The following is a 25,204-nucleotide window of genomic DNA, read 5'->3' on the forward strand; positions in this document are numbered from 1 at the left end:
CATAAGGATAGGTCATCTGTTATATAGCCCGGAAAACTTCTTTAGGCCAGGGCCCCACGAGCCGGAAACTGCGTGCGAAAAATTGCAGCGTTATACAGTAACTGCGAAGTGGATGGGAGTCATGTAAAAACCACAGCGCAGACACGCTACGATTTCCAAAAACGGCGCAGTTTTGTAAATCTCTGCATGTCAATTATATCTATGGAAACACCGGCGGCTTCCCCGTAGGTCCGGTTGAAAGCGCTGCGGGAAGAACCGCAATGTGTTACCGCTGCAGTTTTTCCTGCAGTGCCTTAGCACTGCAGTGCGTCCTGTAGGGCCTTAGCTTTAAGGTTGGGGCCACATGTTGCAACAGTGCAGTGTTTTGACGTTTTTACATTACCTGCAAAGTGAATGGGATTCTGGCTAATCCCGTCTACACATTACAGATTAAAATCTGCAGCGGAAATGCTGCCTTTTCAAAAACTCTCACGTTTTTATAAATCGCAGCATGTCAATTATATTTACGGAAACCATGGCGTTTTACGTATAGGTACAATAGTGGCAGATTTTCTGTAAAAAAAAAAAAAAAAAAAAGAAAAAAGGGTGTTTAAAAAAAAAAAGGTTTTTTCCGAAATTTTTTCTGGCTGCGATCCACTACATGGGGCTTTAGCCTAAAGAGTCTGGCATGGACCTACAGCTGCCTCCGATACATGAGTTCTCTTTTACTAGAAGAGATCTAATTTGCATACTTTTTCCCATGGAGCATCGCCAATAACTCTCCATAACACAGCTGGTCTGCAAGACCGCATCATGACATAATCAATTTACGGTATATCTCTTACCCGTATAGCGCCAACATATTCCACAGTGCTGTACATGCCTTGTCGGTCACTGTCCCATATAGGACTCACAATCTACATTCCCTATCAGTATGGCTTTGGAGTGTGGGGGAAACCGGAGTACCCGGAGGAAACTTACACAAGCACGTGGAGAACATACAAACTACATGAAGGCTACATCTAGTCATATGTCTATTATGCTTTTCTGTGTCATTTCGTCAGCAGGTTTATGTAACTGATTTCCTATTTGCTTCCGGCACCAGTATGTCCGTGTAGCATTCCTGTGCTATGACTCCGCTTAGCTGGCTACTCCTACAGTCTTGTGCTGCTCACTATTACCAGACGACTATCCTCATCATCCATGGCTCACCTGAGGTTGTTACATGACAAAGATAAGGACTCGGCTTCGTAGCACCTGACTGCTGGCGTGCGGCTTTCTTTGCCTACATCAAGTGCCTGGTTCACTCTGGGTTTTTTGGATTGGATTTTGACGCGAAGGCCGATTCGGTCTGAAGACTCTCCCTCCTCCGGACTAGGCCTAAAAACCCAGTGTGAACTTACCCTTAATTGGTCTCACTTGGCAATCTTAAGTCGGGTTCACAATGGGGTTTTTTGGACCGGATTTTGAAGCGAAAGCCACCTCAGAATCCGGTCCAAAAATGACTAGTCGCAGCTGGATGCCGGTGCAGTGTATACAGTGCACTGGCATCCAGTTGCGGCATTTTGCTCCGGATTAGGCCCAAATGAGTGGGCCTAATTGAGGTTCCGCTACAAGGAAAGGCATGTCACTTCTTTTCTCTGCGAGTGGTTTGTTCCGAACCCCTTGAATTCAATAGGAGGCGGTTTCTTGAGCCGGATTTTGATGTGGATTCTGTGTCAAAATCCTGACCAAAAACCCCGTGTTTAGTGTCTGTTTCCGCCTTATTGACTTGCGACATGTTACGTTAGGTTCACACTAGCGCTGGCACTCTGTCGTTGTGGTCTGTTGGGGGCACCCGATCAACTGAGAGGCGGACTGCTAAACTGCATTGACTATAATGGCGACTATTGGGTGTCTGTTGTTGGAAAACGCCGTGAAAGAGAGAGTCCTTTTCCTCTTCCGATGGACACATACAGAAATCACTTGAGGACCCGACCTCATGGTAATAACTTCTTCCCTTGTGGGGCTGCGGAGTGGTCTCCTTACACATAATGTAAGCCTATGCGATTACCTCAGCTTGTTCTGCGGAGCCCCCTCCCATTCCTCCTCATGTCACTGATGTCATTGAGAAGGAAGAGATTTCCCAATACAGTGTTTGCTGAAATGAGGCGCAAAACCGCTAAAAATACAGGATTTTCTTGAACAAACTCCACATTAAAAAAAGCAACAAGAAATACCTCCCCCTCCCCTGTATACTGTTTTTTTTTTTTTTTTAATTCCCATTGAAAGTGATTTGAGTGTTTTAGCGTGCACGCTTCTGATCCCATATACAAGATGAAGAAGATGAATGAGATCCCGGGATATTTCTATAGTAAATCTGCACATGTTGATCTTAATTACTCCGTCACTTGTGACTAATTTGCCATTGTTTACATAGCACATGTCACTACAAAATAAGTGCACGTGTGGGCGACATTGCCTTCTGCTGGCATGTGTGAAAGAATGCTGCCCTCTGCTGGATACATGTCAAATTGCGTTGCCTTACGCTCTTCGTTTACTACATATTATATTATTATTTATTAGGATTAATAATATTTATTTAATGGAATGCGTGGACAGTTTTTTAACATTTATTTATTAAAATTAAACAGTAAAATTTGTCACTTTTTTTAACCTCTTTTTATTTTTTAATTGTAGATTTTTTTTTTCCTTTTTTTAAATTTCATTTTCTGTACGCCATCTTGTCTGAGTTTCTCCTCGCCTCTGTTAACAGCATTTAGTGATATACTTTACAGCACAGTCCTGGTAGCCACAGACTGGAAACAACTCCATTGAGGTCAATGGGAGACATGTTCTCTGCAGGGAGGGGAGTAGATAAGATATGAGTATTGGATACCACTGATCCATCATTGCGTTATCTATAGATGTGTTCTCTCTAATCCTGCCTGTCTTGTCTATGATGGCAGAGATAACCGCATTCCGGCTATTACAGTATTAGGCTTGGTGGCCAGAGTGAGGATTTTGAACTTTTTTTTTTTTTTTTAAATATAGATCATGATGTAAAACATAGTATGAAAAATTCTTTAAAAATATGTTTCACATAAAATCTTGGTTTAAAAAGTAGTTTATTGTTGGTGACACATTTCCTTTTTAATTCCTACAAACCTGTAAGTCTGATAAGTCGTGTAGTAATATGGAGCTTCTTCCTTTGCTTCTGGTATTCAGGGTTCTGAAAAAGTTGAGTGACAACCACTTTTAAGAATAGTTACGGTGGCCATACAGGTTGTCACCCAGCTTTTCTTAGAATGTCACTAAAATATCTGCATAGAATAAAACGGAAGGCAACATAGTGATCTAGCCTACTCATATTTTCCTATATTAGTCTTCGCTTCCAGATTAGGCAGTGCATGATTTTATTTATTTATATATATGTATATACACATTGAGGTCTGTGTCTTCCTGTGTGTGGTCATCTGTAGGTGTTGCTGTAAGCCATGCATGTAGTTTAGTACATGACGGTAACTCTGCCTTGCTCTCTTTCAGATCCTGTTCGATCAGGCGCAGCGCTCCGTACGACAGCAGCTTCACACCTTTGTTAAAGAGTGAGTCCATTAAAATTCTATCCCTAAAAATTTTTTCTTGGCGGGGAACCTAAGTGTCTAATGTTCGGGTACCTTCTCCCTTGTCCTGTGATCTTACTGTTCTGGAATCAATATAAGATTATCCTAAAGGCCCTTATACACTATTGAATGCCTCTCCGTTGTTTGTGTCTGCATGGGGACCCGAAAGATGGAAAGGCTGTTACCCCCAGACCCCGGGAATCCCATAAATTGTAATGGGGTCTATCGGGTTTCTGCTGTTTTATACTGAAACCAGCAGAGAGAGCAGTCCTCTGTATAAGCACATTTCTCTAGACAGGGTCTCCTATGGATGTGAGCTAAACTTTAGCCTGAAAACTTGTAATAGTCTGGAATTTTTATTATCCAAAAATGGAAATAAGATTTTGGGGAGATTCATAAACTGCATTGGGAAGCTTTATATATTTTGTACCTGATTTATACAGTGGATGTTATAAGACCTACTGTTGGTTCCTGATATGATATAATTCTGTCTATCTGTGTATCTATATATCACTATATATACCTCACTGGTAGATGGCGGCAAAATCCAACAGACAAGGCCAGCGACCCACAGTAAATAAAAAGCAAAATGGCAGCGTTCTCAACTGAGAGAAATGTGAAAGTGAATCTTTAGTACATGCAACGTTTCAGATCTAACAAGAACTTTGAGGCTTTTGTTGGAACCAAAATGTTGCCTATGTATTAGAGGATTACTTTATATGTCTCTCATTGGAGAGCGGCCACCTTCTTACTTTTTTTTCCTCTCCCTTTCTAAAATAATAATAAGAATTAAAAAAAAACCTGTAGCAGCGCAGCAAAATTGATGTGGCCGCACTCTATCTATCCATTTGTCTATCTATCTTTCCATCTATCCATCCATGACTATCAAATAGCCTATTATCAAACTGTCTGCACTATGTGTCAAGCTATACAGTATATATGTCGATCTACAAGATTATTTTGAATATCTATCTATCTATCTATCCATCCAATATTTATCTATCTATCTATCTATCTATCTATCTATCTATCTATCTATCTATCTACCTATCTCCTATCTATCTATCTATCTATCTATCTATCTATCTATCTATCTATTATCTATCTACTATCTGTCATCTATCTGTCATCTATCTATCTACTATCTATCTATCTATCTATCTATCTATCTATCTATCATCTATCTAATATGTATTTATCATCTATCAATCTGCTATCTATCATCTATCTATCATCTATCTATTGTCTATCTAATATTTATCTGCTATCTATCTATCTATCTATCTATCTATCTAATATTTATCTATCTACTATCTATCTATATGTAAGAGTGAGGTAGCACTCCAAAGATAGGTAAACAAAAGTGTTATCCTAAAAGTTACATTTTAGCCCAAACTAACTAGGAATATCTATGTACTGACCTCTAGGCCTATCTATTGATAGAACTGTTAGTCTACTATCTATCTATCTATCTATCTATCTATCTATCTATCTATCTCCTATCTATCTATCTATCTATCTCCTATCTATCTATCTATATATCTCCTATCTATCTATCATATCTATCTCCTATCTATCTATCTATCTATCTATCTATCTATCTGATTTATCTGCCAATCGATTGAGCTTTCTATTCTCTTAGCTGATCTCTCTAGCTGTTTATCTATTGATCTATTGTCGGACTATCTATTAGCTTATGGATAGTTCTATAGATGGCTTTCTCACTGGTTCTCTCCACCTACAGATATAACCTAACATGTAACTTGTTACCTCCCATAACCTGAACAATCTCCATGTGATGTGATCTGTAACTTCTATAGAACTATCTATATTTCATTTACTTTGATATTGACTCTCTATGAGGAGTCGCATTGTGGATAACCATGAGTATCCCCTAGCGCTGATGGCTTATATGAGAGTGAGGGGCAGGACATGGTCAGGACATCCGCCATGTCACACAATCTGCATTCAGAGGGTCACAGAAGTACTTGTAGTAGTATATTTGTGGACGTCCATTACTTAGTATGATTTGGGGGAGATCGCGTCCCCCTCCCCAGCTCTGGGGCTGGCGCAGTCGGGGTAGAGCGGCCTCTGCAGCAGCTGCGCAGGTTCTCCGTTGCGATGGATGTATGTAGGCCACAGAGCCGCACCGTGGCTGCCAGGCGGAGGGAGACAGTTTCCATAGTAACGGGTAATTAAGTGAGAATCTGTCAGGAGCAGAAGCTCCGCGTTTATGGGGGAGGGGGACTTAAACTCTCTCGACATCTTCCACGCTTACTTTTCTTCCTTCCTTCCTGTGCGCCTTTCCAGTCAGACGTGTCCATAGTTTACACGTGAACAGTGCAGTATATACAAGATGTCAGTCTATACGTAGGAAGGTATAACGTCCTATAAGAACACACTGCGGGCGCTAAAATAGAAGGGTAGCAATGGAAAGACCTCTACCACTCAAGGCAATTCTTCCGGAAATATTAGTGAAAGCAATTGAGCCGTGTGATCAGGATGGGTATAGGTTGTCCTAGTAGCGTCAGGGTGGCATCTTGTGATTTTGCACCGGTTTTGGGTTCCCCCTACATGACTACTTCAAAGAACTTACTATACATTTGGCCCCGCAAAAAAAAGACGCAGTACGCAGCCCTGTACATAGTTGCAGGTGTTAGAATATGGCCACTCCAAGATTTTTTATTTCTGTATTCCTGGCATCGTACCATCCCATAGAACAATGATGGCGAACCTTTTAGAGACCGAGTGCCCAAACTGCAACCCAAAACCTTCTAGTTTATCATAAAGTGCCAACACGGCAATTTAACCTTAATACTGTTCGGATCGGTAGTGTACTGACTGTTATAATATCACTTGTCTGATATAAAACAGATACTTTGTGGCCCCCACACAGTGCAATCTACCCCGCAGTGGCCCCCACACAGTACAATCTGCCCCACAGTGGCCCCCACACAGTACAATCTGCCCCACAGTGGCCCCCACACAGTACAATCTGCCCCACAGTGGCCTCCGCACAGTACAATCTACCACACAGTGGCCCCTACACAGTACAATCTGCCCCACAGTGGCCTCTACACAGTACAGTCTGCCCCACAGTGGCCCCCACACAGTACAATCTGCCCCACAGTGGCCTCCGCACAGTACAATCTACCACACAGTGGCCCCTACACAGTACAATCTGCCCCACAGTGGCCCCCACACAGTACAATCTACCCCACAGTGGCCCCCACACAGTACAATTTATCCCACAGTGGCCCCCACACAGTACAGTCTACCCCACAGTGGCCCCTACACAGTACAATCTGCCCCACAGTGGCCCCTACACAGTACAATCTGCCCCACAGTGGCCCCCACACAGTACAATCTACCCCACAGTGGCCCCCACACAGTACAATCTATCCCACAGTGGCCCCCACACAGTACAGTCTACCCCACAGTGGCCCCTACACAGTACAATCTGCCCCACAGTGGCCCCCACACAGTACAATCTGCTCCACGGTGACCCCCATTCAGTACAATCTGCTCTACAGTGGCCCCCCACAATACAATCCGCTCCACAGATAGGTGCCCACAGAGAGGGCACTGAGTACCATCTCTGGCACACGTGCCATAGGTTCGCCATCATGGCCATAGAATATAGGTGACGTCATTTTGAATGCACAGTAAATGTCATAAAAACAAGGCCCATAAAAAAGTTGCACTAACACCGTTTTTCTCCAATTCCACCCCATTCTGATTTTTTTTTTCAGACTCCCAGTTCATTGTATGGAATATTTTATGGTACCATTATGAAGCACAATTTGTCCCACAAACATTAAGCCCTCATATGTCTCTGTGACAGGAAAAATAATAAAGTTATGGGGTTTGTAAGGCACGGAGGCAAAAATGAAAATTGAAAAATGCCACTAGCGGGAAGGGGTTAAAGGGAGTATTCCAGATATCCTTAGGATAGGTCACCAATATCAGACACCCAGCACCCTCCATTTATAAGCTTTCTTTGGTGCTCAAAATAACACAGGGAGCAGCCTACCCACATGTGGATCTGGGGCATGACAAGCTCTAAATTGGAGGGGAGCTTCTTATTCCTGCTGCAAATTGACCATCAGATTTCTCCAAAAGGCTATAAAGTTGTTTTTTTTGTTTTTTGAATATTTACGTCAACAAATTATTTTTGTAAAGGGGTTGTTCTGGACTTGAATACATTAAACTAACACCAGGAAGATAGAAATGGAGGAAAAATATGTTGCCAAATATCATAAGGCAGCACTCCGATGGTCCCCAATGGTCCTTGTTTATTTTCCTGCAGTGATGTTATGTCATACATCCACATTACCACTGTACCCAGTCACTGACCACAATGATGATGTCATCATGTAGCCTAAAAACCAAGGCCACCGATTGGCTGTTGTGGTCACATGGATATACTGATGTCACCACTACAGACAAGTAAACAAAGACCATTGGGGACCACTGACCAGTCCATAGACATGCCCCTATCTCTGTGCAGGTAATTCGGTGTCCGATATAAGAAGATGATTCTGACCTGAACTGGCGGCGGGCATTATCTCATGTCTATGGGCAGTGTTCTGTTTGGCTCGCTCTTTATATATTACTTGTGTTTATTTCAGAGATGTGAGGAAGTTTAAGGAATCGAAAAAGCAGTTTGACAAAGTGAGAGAAGACTTGGATATTGCACTAGTGAAAAACGCTCAGGCCCCCCGCCATAAACCACATGAGGTAGAAGAAGCTACGGGTACCCTGACAATTACAAGGAAATGCTTCCGGCACTTGGCCCTGGACTATGTACTACAAGTAAGACTCCTGTTTTTATCCTTACCATGTCTTCTAAATGTAGAGAATGGGCACAAGGTCATTGCCGAGGGGAGATAAGCAGTGCCACGGGTGTCCGATACCCGCTTTCCTACTTTCTCTATTGAAATTAACTTGCATGCTTGGCCACTCCTGTTTATGTGGGGATTGGCGAATGTATGTTTATGGTATGAATATGTCACCACCATATACCGTGTACAAAGTAATCCTTTTTTTTTTTCTTTAGATAAACGTCTTACAAGCCAAAAAGAAGTTTGAGATTCTGGACGCGGTAAGTTTGTTGCGTCTCTTAGCTAAGTTATCGATGTGGATGGTGATTTGTATCCATGTAGTATTTTCGTAATGATTTCGAATACGTGACCTGAAGTGTTGTCATGGGGAAATTGGAGGAGAAATGGGGTCTTCATATTATACCAGGCATTCAACTGGAAAGGTGATTTGGGATGAACCTTACAAGGAGAGGCAGGTCTTGCCCGCTGCTTCTGTGACAAATCCACTGCAGTAGCCAGGTCAGCTGATCTGTATAGGGTCCGGGTGTCGGACCCCCACAGATTAGATACTGATTACCTATCCTGTGGATCAACAGTATGAACAAATGCATTCAGGACCAGAAAACCCATATCAGCTTTTATTGAAACTGGGGGAATGTAGCCATGATATCACTCCGCATTTGCACTGTTTAGGGCCCCTATGTTCTGCCTACTTACTGAGGGTCCTGGATTTATCTGGATTGCCCTGAATTTTCAGAGATAATGTGGGTCCAATTGGTTTGCCTCAACTTAAATACTTAGGACGGGTTTGCAAAAGCTCTTCACCAAAGCCTAAATAACATATCAGACAGCAAAACTAACAGCACTAATGGCCCAGGAATGGTGGGGCTAGAGAGAAAATTCCAGCTGTGCCAGAATCAGTGGAGCAGAGACTATTAAATGATGTAAAAATCTGGACTTGGTGAGGATATTGATAGGTCTTCTTTTTTACCTAACACTGCAATGTTATTTGTCGCTTCATTTTTTAGCAACTTTGTGCAGGAATGTTTTCCAAAAACAGCACCACTCCTGTCCAGTGGCTATGCGTAGTATGGCACCTCAGTCCTAATCATATAAGTGGTGCTGTTTCTGAGACAAAACCCTTTCTTGCATTCTGCACATTCCCTTTAAGGATTTAGGTGTCTTCTGACATTGCATTGTCTTACAAATGTTCCTGACAGACATGTCCGTATATAAATTGCCTTTTCATTTCCACCTCTATATTTAGTCTTTGTATGGGGCGATCTTTCCCGGTATCCTCCAGGTTTCCTGCAGCAGACGCTCTCTGATTCCCAGGGGCCGTTTCTGTTTTTATACCTGTTGTGTGTATTTATAGCTCCGTATACCGCCTCCGAGTGCGGGCTTGTCAGCCTTGGCCTCCCATGCCATCTATAATTCAGACTTTTCATCTCTGCTGGATGTAATTGGAAACAACTCCTGACTTCTTCATCTACTATTGATCTGGAAAACAATTAATATGATGCATAAAGCTGAGAAATAATGAAGTGTGTAAGAGCGAACGGCGAGACCATGTTACCATTGGACAGGACAATGCCGAGGATCAATATCCAGTTAGGCCATACATCTGTAATTGGACCATATGTGACTATTCAGTGTATTGGCAGTGTAAATGGACCTTTTAATCACTTTACTGGGACTTGTTAAAGGAAACCTGTCACCAAGACGGATTAGGGTGTGCGCACAATGCCTTGGTAAGGCTGAACTAGTTACAGCACGGCTATGCCAGGGAGTGGCCCCCAAAGTACCAATTAGGCATGAAGAAGTATGCCTTGCTGTAGACATGGGATGAAGAGTCCTGGCTGCAGGGATCTATGTCATGGGACCTATTCCAGCTTACTAAAGCATGGATGGCACCTCATAAGTGTCGCACTCTTTTTCGGATTGCTCAATTTTCCCCTTTAAGGCTCAGAATTATTCTTCATGTCTTTAAGGCCGGCCATAGACTTTGCACTTGCCTGCAGCCTCCATTAGAGGGACCTCACTGCACACAGATTTTACAGCCCTGCCTCAGTGCTCCGGCCATTCAGTATAGTAGTGCTCCGGCCGTTCAGTATAGTAGTGCTCCGGCCGTTCAGTATAATAGTACTCCGGCCATTCAGTATAATAGTACTCCGGCCATTCAGTATAGTAGTGCTCCGGCCGTTCAGTATAATAGTACTCCGGCCATTCAGTATAGTAGTGCTCCGGCCATTCAGTATAGTAGCGCTCCGGCCGTTCAGTATAGTAGCGCTCCGGCCGTTCAGTATAGTAGCGCTCCGGCCGTTCAGTATAGTAGCGCTCCGGCCGTTCAGTATAGTAGCGCTCCGGCCGTTCAGTATAGTAGCGCTCCGGCCGTTCAGTATAGTAGCGCTCCGGCCTTTCAGTATAGTAGCGCTCCGGCCTTTCAGTATAGTAGCGCTCCGGCCATTCAGTATAGTAGCGCTCCGGCCTTCCAGTATAGTAGCGCTCCGGCCTTTCAGTATAGTAGCGCTCCGGCCTTTCAGTATAGTAGCGCTCCGGCCTTTCAGTATAGTAGCGCTCGGGCCGTTCAGTATAGTAGCGCTCGGGCCGTTCATTATAGTAGCGCTTTGGCTTTTCAGTATAGTAGCGCTCGGGCCGTTCAGTATAGTAGCGCTCCGGCCTTTCAGTATAGTAGCTCTCGGGTCGTTCAGTATAGTAGTTCTCGGGCCGTTCAGTATAGTAGCGCTCCGGCCTTTCAGTATAGTAGTGTTCTGGCCGTTCAGTATAGTAGCGCTCCGGCCGTTCAGTATAGTAGTGTTCCGGCTGTTCAGTATAGTAGCGCTCCGGCCGTTCAGTATAGTAGTGTTCCGGCTGTTCAGTATAGTAGCGCTCCGGCCGTTCAGTATAGTAGTGTTCTGGCCGTTCAGTATAGTAGCGCTCCGGCCGTTCAGTATAGTAGCGCTCCGGCCGTTCAGTATAGTAGCGCTCCGGCCGTTCAGTATAGTAGTGCTCCGGCTGTTCAGTATAGTAGTGCTCTGGCCTTTCAGTATAGTAGTGTTCTGGCCGTTCAGTATAGTAGCGCTCCGGCCGTTCAGTATAGTAGCGCTCCGGCCGTTCAGTATAGTAGTGTTCTGGCCGTTCAGTATAGTAGCGCTCCGGCCGTTCAGTATAGTAGTGTTCCGGCTGTTCAGTATAGTCGTGCTCCGGCTGTTCAGTATAGTAGTGCTCTGGCCTTTCAGTATAGTAGTGTTCTGGCTGTTCAGTATAGTAGTGCTGCGGCCGTTCAGTATAGTAGCGCTCCGGCCGTTCAGTATAGTAGCGCTGCGGCCGTTCAGTATAGTAGCGCTCCGGCCGTTCAGTATAGTAGCGCTCCGGCCGTTCAGTATAGTAGTGCTCCGGCCGGTCAGTATAGTAGTGCTCCGGCCGTTCAGTATAGTAGTGCTCCGGCCGTTAGGTATAATAGTGTTCTGGCCGTTCAGTATAGTAGTGCTCGGGCCGTTCAGTATAGTAGTGTTCTGGCCGTTCAGTATAGTAGTGTTCTGGCCGTTCAGTATAGTAGCGCTCGGGCCGTTCAGTATAGTAGCGTTCTGGCCGTTCAGTATAGTAGCGCTCCGGCCGTTCAGTATAGTAGCGCTCCGGCCGTTCAGTATAGTAGCGCTCCGGCCGTTCAGTATAGTAGTGCTCCGGCTGTTCAGTATAGTAGTGCTCTGGTCTTTCAGTATAGTAGTGTTCTGGCCGTTCAGTATAGTAGCGCTCCGGCCGTTCAGTATAGTAGCGCTCCGGCCGTTCAGTATAGTAGTGTTCTGGCCGTTCAGTATAGTAGCGCTCCGGCCGTTCAGTATAGTAGTGTTCCGGCTGTTCAGTATAGTCGTGCTCCGGCTGTTCAGTATAGTAGTGCTCTGGCCTTTCAGTATAGTAGTGTTCTGGCCGTTCAGTATAGTAGTGTTCTGGCCGTTCAGTATAGTAGTGCTCCGGCCGTTCAGTATAGTAGCGCTCCGGCCGTTCAGTATAGTAGCGCTCCGGCCGTTCAGTATAGTAGTGCTCCGGCCGGTCAGTATAGTAGTGCTCTGGCCGTTCAGTATAGTAGTGCTCTGGCCGTTCAGTATAGTAGTGCTCTGGCCGTTCAGTATAGTAGTGCTCTGGCCGTTCAATATAGTAGTGCTCCGGCCGTTAGGTATAATAGTGTTCTGGCCGTTCAGTATAGTAGTGCTCCGGCCGTTCAGTATAGTAGTGCTCCGGCCGTTCAGTATAGTAGTGCTCCGGCCGTTCAGTATAGTAGCGCTCCGGCCGTTCAGTATAGTAGTGCTCGGGCCTTTCAGTATAGTAGTGTTCTGGCCGTTCAGTATAGTAGTGCTCCGGCCGTTCAGTATAGTAGCGCTCCGGCCGTTCAGTATAGTAGTGCTCGGGCCTTTCAGTATAGTAGTGTTCTGGCCGTTCAGTATAGTAGTGCTCTGGCCTTTCAGTATAGTAGCGCTCCGGCCGTTCAGTATAGTAGTGTTCTGGCCGTTCAGTATAGTAGCGCTCCGGCCGTTCAGTATAGTAGCGCTCCGGCCGTTCAGTATAGTAGTGCTCGGGCCGTTCAGTATAGTAGCGCTCCGGCCGTTCAGTATAGTAGCGCTCCGGCCGTTCAGTATAGTAGTGCTCGGGTCGTTCAGTATAGTAGTGTTCTGGCCGTTCAGTATAGTAGCGCTCGGGCCGTTCAGTATAGTAGTGTTCTGGCCGTTCAGTATAGTAGTGTTCTGGCCGTTCAGTATAGTAGTGCTCTGGCCTTTCAGTATAGTAGTGTTCCGGCCGTTCAGTATAGTAGTGCTCCGGCCGTTCAGTATAGTAGTGCTCCGGCTGTTCAGTATATTAGTGCTCGGGCCGTTCAGTATAGTAGTGCTCGGGCCGTTCAGTATAGTAGTGTTCTGGCCGTTCAGTATAGTAGTGCTCGGGCCGTTCAGTATAGTAGTGTTCTGGCCGTTCAGTATAGTAGTGCTCTGGCCTTTCAGTATAGTAGCGCTCCGGCCGTTCAGTATAGTAGTGCTCCGGCCGTTCAGTATAGTAGCGCTCCGGCCGTTCAGTATAGTAGTGCTCCGGCCGTTCAGTATAGTAGTGTTCCGGCCGTTCAGTATAGTAGTGCTCCGGCTGTTCAGTATAGTAGCGCTCCGGCCATTCAGTATAGTAGTGCTCGGGCCGTTCAGTATAGTAGTGTTCTGGCCGTTCAGTATAGTAGTGCTCCGGCCGTTCAGTATAGTAGTGTTCCGGCCGTTCAGTATAGTAGTGCTCCGGCCGTTCAGTATAGTAGTGCTCCGGCTGTTCAGTATAGTAGTGCTCCGGCTGTTCAGTATAGTAGTGTTCCGGCCGTTCAGTATAGTAGTGTTCCGGCCGTTCAGTATAGTAGTGCTCCGGCCGTTCAGTATAGTAGCGCTCCGGCCGTTCAGTATAGTAGTGCTCCGGCCGTTCAGTATAGTAGCGCTCCGGCCGTTCAGTATAGTAGTGCTCCGGCCGTTCAGTATAGTAGTGCTCCGGCCGTTCAGTATAGTAGTGCTCCGGCTGTTCAGTATATTAGTGCTCTGGCTGCATTATAACTCACTATTCACACAGCTATCACCAGTCCAGGCAATGCAGCCAGCACACTAAGGCTAAGTTCACATCTGCGCCGGAGGACGTCACAAATCGGCAGAGAGAAGTCCTGCAAGGCTGGTGTCAGTATAAACACAGCAGACACCTGACAGACCCCATTATAGTCTGTGTGTAAGCAGTTAGGGGACCCGAACAACGGAGTGAGGCGCGCAGATGTGATCCTCGCCTAACCCTGTTTTTCATGGACAGAACATGGTGGCCTGCTTGTATAAATTAGATTTGTTTCTTGTCATGTAACCCTATCACTGTATGAAGAGCAGCTGCGGATTCTGAGCTTTATGGGGGAATGTAAGTGTTCTGAGTGGGGATCATAGTGGACCAGGCGGGGACGTTAGATTTGATCTGTTGGGATCATCTCTTCTAGCAGCCCACGGGTGCCAGAAGCTGATAGCGGACCAATGGAGTATACAGTATACACGTAATAGGAGAGGTGCTGCAGTTCACCAGATCCACCACTCTGCAGTGGGTGGGGCTGCTGCCCACTCCTATTACTTATACAGGAGCTCCTCTGCAGACGCCATTGGTTCGCTATCAGGAGACTGTTAGAACAGCTGATCTGTGCGGGGTCCGGGTGTCAGACCCCACATATCACATACAGATGACTTATCCTGTAGATAGGTTGGACCCGTATCTTTAGGGCAGGTCATTAATGTCTCTTCCTGGAGAGATGGGTTTTGCGTCTTATCTGTCTTGTATTTGTCTCAGTAATTCTTATGTATAATGACGATACCTTGGCTAGTAATGGAAGGTGTTCAGGAGATAGCTGTCTTTATCTAGGCTGAGCCTTGCCTGAGTTGTGACTCCTATTTTTTCTGTTTCCACAGATGTTGTCATTCATGCATGCCCAATACACATTCTTCCAGCAAGGATATAGTTTACTAAATGAGCTGAATCCGTACATGAAGAAGCTGGCTTCAGAGGTGCGTGGACTCTGCCGGGAAATCTATGGGATCAGATCTCTGTTTCATCTTCTAGGTTTTTACATTCTCCAGCATGTAGGAATACGTCTTCTGCCCAAGATGCTTAGGAGACAAATGTGACAACAGACAACTCGTGTCTATAATAATATTGGGATGGCAAGACTGAATAGTGTTCTGAGAAACGTCCTGTATAATGATAGTCTGGCCCGACGTGACTGAGCTATGTATAGTATTCTGGGGGTTTGGTGCAATGAGAGATGTCCCGCACTTGTAGAAGTCAATGGGCTAGGTGTACAAGAAAAGCTGATTGCTAGGGAGTCATTCCAAATGAAAAATCCTTAGCAAACAGTCTGCCTTAATCACTCAGGTCTGTCCTGCAAAGTAAAAAGTATACTGTGTCTTAAGATACGTGATCTTTTACCCCTCCTTGTAGAGTATATTTGAGAATACTGCCCTCCAGTATTGAAGAAGAATCGATCTGTTTCTTAACTCCGTTTCTTTCTCTTTAGTTGGACCAATTAGTCATTGACTCGGCTGTAGAGAAGAGAGAGATGGAGCACAAGCATGCCACAATACAGCAAAGGGTAGGTAGCTCCGAGCGCCACGCCACATCGTATATCATGGCCTGCTACCATTGATTTACTGGTGAACCAGATGAGGTCGGAGTGAACCAATATTCATTAGGAAGGAGCTGATCAATTGGACTCTATAGGTCATTATAGATCCAGGAAATGAACAGTTATCTGTCACCAATCAGGTCTGGTTTAAAGGCAATGTATCTCCAAAATCTAATTTTTTAAAATCGCATCACAAACAGGATTACAATAGAAGATAACACCTGCTAGATGATAAAATGACATCATTGCATCCACTACTGACCATAGATGATGTCACAGTTTATCTGCTCCCTCTCCCTGCACAGAAACTCTCCCAGTGACTCCTCTCCATATTATTGCTGCCAATGGTGAATAGTATAGAGGAGAAGCTCAGGCAAGATGGACACCCCATAATCTTATCCACAAAATAGGCAAAAAAATACAATACAGATTTTAAAAAAAGTCACATATTTTTCAGATTTTAATGACTAAATAAAGTATTGGCGATACATCCCTTCTGTTCTAAAGGGGGTGTCCTTATAACAACTGCATATGTACAAAACACATTTCAGTGGGACCACTGGAGGTAGCCGAAATATAGTGCTTGGCTTTCTGCAGGGGTCCCATTACAATGAATAGAGCAAGGGCGCTCATTTCCAACCACTGCTCCCCATTCTTGAGATCAATGGGGGTCCCAGAGGTCAGACTGCCACCAATTACAATTGAACCCTTTCCTGTGGACATGGGGTAGCTTGCTGTGACTAAAATCCCCCTTAAATATCTATAGGTGACTTTATTCAATGTCATCGTAGTGTGGCAGTGAGGACAATGCATGTGACTACTGACTGTCCATTGTGTCTGGTTTCAGATCTCCTCATCTTCTTCTCCTTTCTTGTACTTCTAATAACACAATATGGCTTATCTAATGCCTTTATACTGTGTGGATGTGTATTGACATCTGCTTGGACAATGGATCCCCACAGCTTTGTAAATCTTCTATGAGATCAGATAGCGATTCATTGTACGTTTCTCTTGGCGAGAGTGTATGTGTTTGAGCGATTCTCATGAACTGTTCTTTTCCCTCTTGTTTTTTCCCTATAATGTTGCTGGCGGTACGTGACGTGCAGACCCTCCTCCAGGTGAGTTATATGGCACCAACCTCTTATATACAAATATATACGGTACATTGTGTATGTAAAGCTGGGCGACCTAAATAAAAATCACGATTAATCGGACATTTTACCTCCGTTACTATTAATGGTGATTATTTAGGTTAGTCCTCTTTACAGTGTGACTAAACGTTGGGCGAACACCGCAGGATTTGTCACGTGAGGTTCACCCAGCGGTTTCATTCGGACCCAAAGACAGCCGAGCCAAAACTAAGACGTCATAGTATAGCAAAGCAGAGGGCCAGGGGATGTAAGGAAACCTAAAACCTGGGTTAAGTTCACACGGAGTAACGTGCCGCGTGATGTGGCACGTATACGCCGTGTGAGACTTTGCGGGCCATATGCGCTCCCATTGATTGTAAACGCTGCAATATTTTGCGGCCGCAAAATAGCGCCAAGTATACGATCCCGACTCCCTTTGAAATCAATGGGAGCGTATACAGCCCGCAAAGTCTTACACAGCGTATACGTGCCACATCACGCGGCACGTTACTCCGTGTGAACTTACCCTTACTCACCTCACCGGCGCAATTCCCTGTTTTGTTTGGTGCTTCTCACTGAGGTCAGGAGCTCAGTCACGTTTTTTTTTAAGTTTGTTGACCTCCTTTGGCCCTCTGCTTGTTACATTCCCGGGGTCTGTAGACACCCCACAGTATAATAATAGAAGTTTCAGTTTGGTCACAACAAAACTGCAAATATTGTAATAACCGAACCGAAATAACTGATATGAGCAAAATCACGTTGGTTATCCTGGTTGATGTTCGGTTTTGGGTATTTTTTGTTGAATCGCCGAGCCCTATTTCTATGCTCATTCATGCTGGGTGAATACACCATAAATAAGACACTTGTTTCCCAAAATTGTGTCGTAGAAAATGGCCATGTTGTCCACCAGAGCCAATTAGACTTTCACTTTCATTTTTTAAACTGGGGTAGGCGACCTTTTTTGTACTGAGTACTGATTTAAATTAAAAAAAAATAATAAAAATCAGGGATGGGGTACTCAGCAGGGGTAACTTAAAGCTTCTTGGTCCCAATGCAAAATATGTAATGGAGACCCCATTTATCATGTGCTATCAATAATACTCGTGTCCTCTTGTGTTGTAGAGAGGCTTTTGGGCTCCCAGAGGCTCCAGGGCCCAATAGTCATTGCTACTCGTACCCCATATACTCCTGGCACTTGGTGTACGATGTAAGAATTAAAGGGATTCTACCACTAAACCAACATTTTTTTTATTTACCACGTCGGAATAGCCTTAAGAAAGGCTATTTGTCTCCTACCTTGCTCAGTCGCCTCTGGCCTGCCGTTCCATAGAAATACCGTTTTTTACCAGTATGCAAATGACTTCTTTTGCAGCAATGGGGGCGTCCCCATTGCTGGCAGAGAACTGTGTCCAGCGATGCCTCCATCTTCAGCTGCAACTGCCTCTTCTGTCTTCCGTCTGGGTCAAACTGCAACGCCTGCGCAGTTGGCTCTGCCACTGAGACACCAGCAGAGGCGAGTGCACATGCCGGCCGGCGGCCATTTTTGGGAGGCCGCTCCTCTATTGAACTACAAGAGCAAGAGTGGCCTCCCAAAAATGGCTGGGTGGAGTGTTGCCTTTGCTGATCATAGACATCAGATGTCCGCAAAATACGGAGGTGTGAATACAGCCTCACATTTTGGCTAAGGCTCCATATAGCGGGGCACAGCTAAAAAGTGATGCAGGAAAAACCGCAGCAGCAACACATTGCAGTTTTTCCCACAGCGCGTTTCACAGAAGGTCTGCAGAGGTTTCCTTTGTGGACTTTCTGCTTCCATGATATCTATTTCCGTAGGTATAATTAACATTTAGCGATTTCCAAAACCGCAATAGTTTTGGAAGTTGCAATGCGTATCTTTCTGTGTGGATAGCAGAGACTGTAAAACTCAGCAATTTGTTCCGCAGTGTTCCTGCCACCGCCAAACTGTGGCCTGTACACCACGTGGGGCCCGGGCCTTTGTTAGTGTCCTCAAATTTAGCAAACACAGCAGGGGCTCATTGGTCACATTTTGAAAGAACTGGGCAAGAGGAAAGCTGCCGTATCATAGGGGGACATTCTCCTAAATGTTAAGGCCCTATTAGACGGGCTGATATTCATCAACTTGTGTAATATGGCCAATACATACAAGTGCCGACCAACGTGTTCAGCACGTGAGGGGCCGCCATCTGGCTGTAATACAGACCTTGCACAATACACCACAAACCGCTATAAATTTATAGTGAGACTTCCCCCAATGTTCAGACTGGGGCAGAAGGTCACACGTGAAACCTGACAAATCGCTGTCTGTCTTGGAGTCCGTGTAAGGTCATGCGTTCACTATTTGTGTAGACGGGTCTTGGAAAAAACATCGAATATTAATAAAATTCTGGCTGTGAATCTGCAGACAGTCTCACTCTCACCGACCATAATGACATTCTGGCTGATTGAATGGAAAATATAGAGACCTCGGAGACCGATCCAGTTAGCGGCGGCGTTGTGTAACCTCATCATTATTACCATAAACACAACTAATTGTGACGAAGTTATCCTGCTGTGTGTCCGGTGTGAACGGCAAATACAATGGACGCCTGCCAACCTCTCAGTCAGTGACTACTTACCACGACCTGGTGGTAATCTTATGGGGACAGACATGTTGATTATATATAATTTATTACATATAGTTACAGATATTTGTCATACGCTTGATGTATATAGCAGCATGGACATACCATTGTCTATTACCATGTCACTCCATAGACTACGTAAGAATTAGACTATGTAGGGAGTGTTCCAACACTGATTGGGGGAAGCCTGGGGTGCTCTTATCTGTGAAACCATCACAACTCCCACCCAATGACCAGCTCATGGTAGTGGGGCACCCTGGAAGAAACCTACCCTAAAAGTATCAAGATTTACCTTTACGAGTTACTAATAAAATCAGTCCTGAAGGGGATGGATGAAATTCAAAATTCATTTTTCAGGATACAACACCACTCTACAACATAGACCGTGTCTGGTTGGGCGGTAGAACTGCAATACCAGGCACAGCTGATGGCTAGTGGTGGCGCTGTTTATTGAAAAATATCTTCTCTTGGATAATCCATTCTTGGTGGCTCTATACAATGTCAAGGCAAATTTTGGCGCGTGCGTGTGCTGGATCTCTATCTGTTAATGTAGTGAAGATAATGGATACGTAATGTCTGCCTTGTAATGCTTCATGTACCCTGTATACCATATAGGACCCTTCCCTCACTGGTAATAGCACAGAACTGGGGCTTCCTTCAGATTATCTACTGGTAAGAAGGTGTACCATTCATGGTGGGGGCTGCTAGGCCAGAATGGCTCTTGTAAGTGTACGTTCAATATATAATCACTAAAACAGTGAGAGCATCCAAAAGAATCTAATGTATATAGATGGATATAGAGTGAGAAGTGTGTACAGCTGCAGTGTTGGTGCAGTGATGTGGTCACAAAGCCGCTGTCTATACTGGACTCTATCTGGAGCACGGCCAGCCATAACATCATGCTTGGCCTTGTTTCTTGTTCTTTGTCCCTATAGTCTTCACATTTAGCATTTTGAACATGGAAATACATTATCCCTTGAAATATCCCTGTTCTTAAAGGGAATGTGTCATCAAAAACATGGCCTACTTTTTAAATTGAGTTTTTATGTTAAACAAATTTTGTACACATTTTGGAATTAATATATATATATATTTTACATTTTCCATGTCACTATCTGTATTTTTATAAATCAATATTCATTCCGGCCACTAAGCCTAATAATAAACTGATAGTTGCCAAATCTGTAGGGGATTTCTTTCCAGACAGGATTAAAATAGAAGATAACACCTCTAAAAATATAAGCTGATCTCACCCACAAGTGTTTGTTAGGGGTGCAGCATGGGAATGAGACGTAACATTTGGCGTCTCTGTTGTCTGTGGTTCTAGTGTTCCCGCAGCAGACATTAGTCAATAAAAGGTCACAGGTCAATCCAGACCGGTCATTAGCCAAAAGAAAACCTCCTTACCAGAAGGGGAGCCACAAGGCAAGTCATACATATTCTTCTCTATTATCTGGCGTCACATTGGAAGGATGAACGATCACTAGAGACAAGTGTATGTGGATGGTGTTCAATAATAATCCTAAAAATTAGATTTTGAATCATTTTTGGATCCCATACTATGTTCTGATTCTATACTGGAAACAAGTGTAGGATTATTAGACTCCCTTAATTATCCACTTGGAGAATCTGACATTTTAGCGTAACTCGTAGGCTGTGTCCAAAGTTTTCCGAATTTTTCCCCACACATTCTATGGCACATGACATGTTATTGGGATTTTCATAACCCCATCACCACATAGCGCTGCTAAGTTTTTGCCCTCTGTAATGCATAGGGTTAAATCTGAAGAACTTTGCCTTGGGCTGGAGGCCTAAACGTTGCGATTTACACATGGCGATTTACAGTAACTGCAAAGTGGATGAGTTTCTGGCTAATCCCATCCAAACATTGCAGAAAAAAATCCGCAGCGGACCTGCTGCGATAACAAAAACATTGGTGTTTTCCGTACAGGTATAATAAGGGAGAGAAAGTCTGCAGAGTAAAGTGCTCTCGGAGAAACTGATGCATTCCGGCGGGGCTTTTCCTGCAACGCTTTTTGGCTTCGGCTCGCTGCGTGATCATAAAAAAATGCAGCGGCAAAAACGCTTGCCTTTTCTGCTGTGTCTTCCATTATTGCCTTAATGCGGGTTCACACCAGCGCCCGGTCTTGCAGGTTTGCAGGTTTCCTTTTCCTGCCCGCGAAACTGGACAGGAAACGGAAACCCGGCGGGGGTCAGTTTTCAAACCCATTCACTTGAATGGGTTTGCAAATTGTCTGCCCGTGAGCGTCTTCTGCCTCTCCACGGCGAAACCGGTTTTTTTAACCGGACGCAAAGTCGGACATGCAGGACTTTGTGTCCGGTAAAAAGAAAACGGTTTCGCCGCGGAGACAAGAAGACGCTCACGGGCGGACACTTTGCTAACCCATTCAAGTGAATGGGTTTGAAAACTGAATGCCGGGTTTCCTTCTACACCAGGAAACTAACATAGAGAGATGATATAGAGGCCCACCACATGCCCCGATCCGAAATTCGCCCGCCACATTGTGTGAATGTGGGCACAGTGGTCAGGGATCAAGGTAGGCCGCGGGGGAAAGACACTTCGGTTCCCAACCGGTGTAGATTTTCATTCTTCCATCCTCTTCATAAATCTCCAGTTCCCTGCGCCAATTATGAAGCCTGGCGTACGATATGCCGGTCTTGATAAGTTTTCCCCACTATATTTTTTTACTTTCAGAAACGCTGTGTTCTTTCCAATGGGAAGGAAATGAAAAACGCGACGAAAAATGAGTTTTTGCTGCGTTTCTCCCGCTGCGTCCCGAGTGACTCCTAATAGTCCGTGCCCACGTTTCTAGCCTCTTTATTTTAACTCTTCAGTGACTAAGACAAAGTGCCCTAAATGTAATAAATATTCATGTCCGTTTTTGCACACATTGTCACAGACTTCTGCAGCATTCCCCACGTGGACGACCGCAGTGTCGCTGCAGCTGCACAGAAACGCAGCAGTCATCCCATAGCCCTAAAATAATCCCAGCAGCAGCGTCCATTGTTATAGGTCACCGAGGATACAGAGGACGGAATAGAAGGTATATACCGTACATGTGTCCGCAATCCCGTACTATAGCTATTCCCACTTGATGAAATACTAGCAGTGATGAAGAGGTTAAAGCATGGCCGGTGTCAGAGAGGAGGGAAGACAGATGGGCCTCTCTTATTAACACCCTTGGCGTGTGCGTCTTGAGCCTATCAGCTTCGCCCCTTTCAGATGAGAATGGATGGAGCTCCTTTGTGATTTGAACAGGGGTGTAAAGGGGGAGTGGTGTCTTTAAATTGGGTCTAAGGATGTGAAAACATTAGCAGCATTACCTCTATGGCCCGGGGAGTAAGTCAATAAACATGTATTGTCCCCAACAAGTGACAGCTGTATGCTAATGTGGCCTCCGCCACTCCATCATCTGTGGTCACAAGTACCTGGCCTGGCACCATGTCAGCCCCGTCTGCTCCCTAGCTGCCTTACAGAAATAACCTCAAGACTGGAAGGCGGAAGATTAGTATTCAGCACACGTATGGGATGACCGCTGTTGATACATGGGTCCTAGTCTGAGCGCCTGATACATCCACCTCCATCGAGAAGATGAAGATATTCGGCCGGCTGGAGTATTTGCTGGTAAGTAATGGGATATGGGTATTTGTAATAGGAAATCAATGGTATATAGATCATACCGTACTGGCACTACCTATAGGATGGGAGCTTGTATACATCATCGGTCCAGTATGGGGACTGGGGATCTTATATACTGTATAGGAATTATGTATGGGAAGTGCCGTTACTATATACTGCAGAAATAGCTTATTCTATATGGGACTGGTATTGCTGTATAGGAATTGATTATGTATGGTTAGTGCCGTTACTATATACTGTAGATTGTTCTATATGGGAAGCGCTATTACTGTATAGGAATGGGACATTCTATATAAGAGCTGCTACTTCTAGTCATAGGAATTGGGAATTCTTTTATGGGAACTGGTAGTACTGTATAGAAATGGACGAATCTGTACGGGAACATGTGATTGGAATTGGTGATTTTATATAGGAACTGGTACTACTATAGCAAATCGGGGGATTTTTTTATGGGAACTGATCCTAATGTATAGAAACTCATTATTCTGTGTGGGGAACTCATACTTCTATACATCAGAATTGGGGATTTTATATGGGATTTTTGTTATAGGAACTGACACTACTATATGGAATATAGGATTCTATGTGAGAACTGGTACTTCTATACATTAGAATTGGGGATTTTGTATGGGATCTGGCACTGCTGTATCAAAATTAGGGATTTTTTTTTTCTTATAGAACTGACACTACTATATACAAATTAGGATTCTGTGTGGGAACTGGAATTACTTTACAGTGCTTTGTGATCTCTTGTATATGGGAATATGGATTTGACTTAGAGTTAGTGACTAGAACTAAAACCTCAGTACGGGGTGTGGTAGTTTTATATGGGAACTATGGTAGTAGTATTTGTAAAGTGCTGCGGATTATGTTGGCACTATGTATATATATATATATATATATATGTATTATTAGTACTACTCTATAGCTGTTCCCAGTTGTATCTTGTAGCCGACCCTTTTGTGTCATAGCTGTAGTTTTATATAGATGGGTAGTAAAGTGTATTACGGGTGTTTTTCCTTCCTATATTCCTTATAACTGTATTTTATATTATTTTATGTCACCTGTTGATTCTTAGATACATCATCATCATCATCATCCTCACTACTTCTAAATAGATAGCACATTTCTTCCAATGTTATCTCTATACAGTGAAGTCGGGGCTTGCTGGGAGTTGTAGTATCCCCGTATCTGTAGAGCAGCGAGTTGCAGGTCACTGTGATATGTGTAACCTTGCACGTATATGGCTGACGACTTTGGCTGAATTAGAATAATTCATTCATTATCAATATTTGGAAACTTTTTTTTTCTTATATAGAGATTTTTTTTATTTTTTTCCCCTATGCCCTGTCTGATCGCATAAATTAGCACGTTTCCCATGAGGGCACTCGGAAGGAAACTGTTGCCGTATTGTGTGGCCTCTCCGGCATTGAACATGTTGCCAAAGAAACCATTGTGATGTCACAGATGGAAGACGGCGCATTACAGAAAGTGAAGGCATGAGTGGTTAACCCTGTAGGGAACGCGCAGTGACCTACACATTTAACTCTTTCTAGTCCAGTGCGATATAAATAAAATCCGTATACGACCATATTCATATCCCCGGTGTATAGGCAGAGGCTTTCCTACTATCTAACAGCCAGATTGCGTGAAATACTTATTTCTTTGCATTTCTCCTGAACAGTCATTGACACTCTCGATCTCCTTATTTCCTGACCTCCATTGACTTTCCTTTAATGAGTTGCGGCCATTTGGCGTGTCTCATTACATTGTTGTTGTCTTTGCACTTCAGTATTGCTAAGCCTGATGGTATAGGAGTGCAATAGCTCAGGAGATTTAGTTTAACCCTTTAGTAGGGACTGGTGTACAAATTTCGTGAGCGTCTGCTCACCACAACAAGCTCCACCATTGTTCAAGTAAACCGGTTTTACAAAATGTCGAAAAATCTGAAAAAAAAGTTTAATTCTGTAGCAATGAATTTAACTCTTTTTACAATAAAATCTGTGTGGAGCTTCGAAACCTGCACCAAAGGCTATATTACAATGGCAATGAGCGCCAATTGGCGAGAAATGAGTCAAGTTGGCACTCAGTGGCATCAGCCTAATTTCACAGGCTGATCCAAAGCAAATGGAGCCTTATATTATACACTTGGTGACTTTCACTGCCATCCTAGGAACTCCTTTTGGCAATAATATTCTTGAATAT

At 44.3% G+C, this 25,204-nt stretch overlaps 2 protein-coding genes across 4 annotated transcripts in view; both read left to right on the forward strand.

The window, feature by feature from the left end:
* INTS11 (integrator complex subunit 11) overlaps nt 1-25,204 on the forward strand; it is a 527,013-nt gene that overhangs the window by 156,873 nt on the left and 344,936 nt on the right. The gene's annotated exons all lie outside the window — the stretch shown is intronic.
* The window catches only part of ACAP3 (ArfGAP with coiled-coil, ankyrin repeat and PH domains 3), a 118,511-nt gene that overhangs the window by 74,776 nt on the left and 18,531 nt on the right, over nt 1-25,204 (forward strand). For all 3 annotated transcript variants that reach the window (XM_075279594.1, XM_075279596.1, XM_075279597.1), the window contains exons 5-10: nt 3,505-3,563; nt 8,213-8,396; nt 8,641-8,685; nt 14,854-14,949; nt 15,459-15,533; nt 16,673-16,684. In XM_075279594.1, the coding sequence (XP_075135695.1) occupies nt 3,505-3,563; nt 8,213-8,396; nt 8,641-8,685; nt 14,854-14,949; nt 15,459-15,533; nt 16,673-16,684 (471 nt within the window). The remainder of the gene's footprint in view (nt 1-3,504; nt 3,564-8,212; nt 8,397-8,640; nt 8,686-14,853; nt 14,950-15,458; nt 15,534-16,672; nt 16,685-25,204) is intronic.

This window comes from Leptodactylus fuscus, chromosome 6, assembly GCF_031893055.1.
Source record: "Leptodactylus fuscus isolate aLepFus1 chromosome 6, aLepFus1.hap2, whole genome shotgun sequence".
Classification (NCBI taxonomy): Eukaryota; Metazoa; Chordata; class Amphibia; order Anura; family Leptodactylidae; genus Leptodactylus; species Leptodactylus fuscus.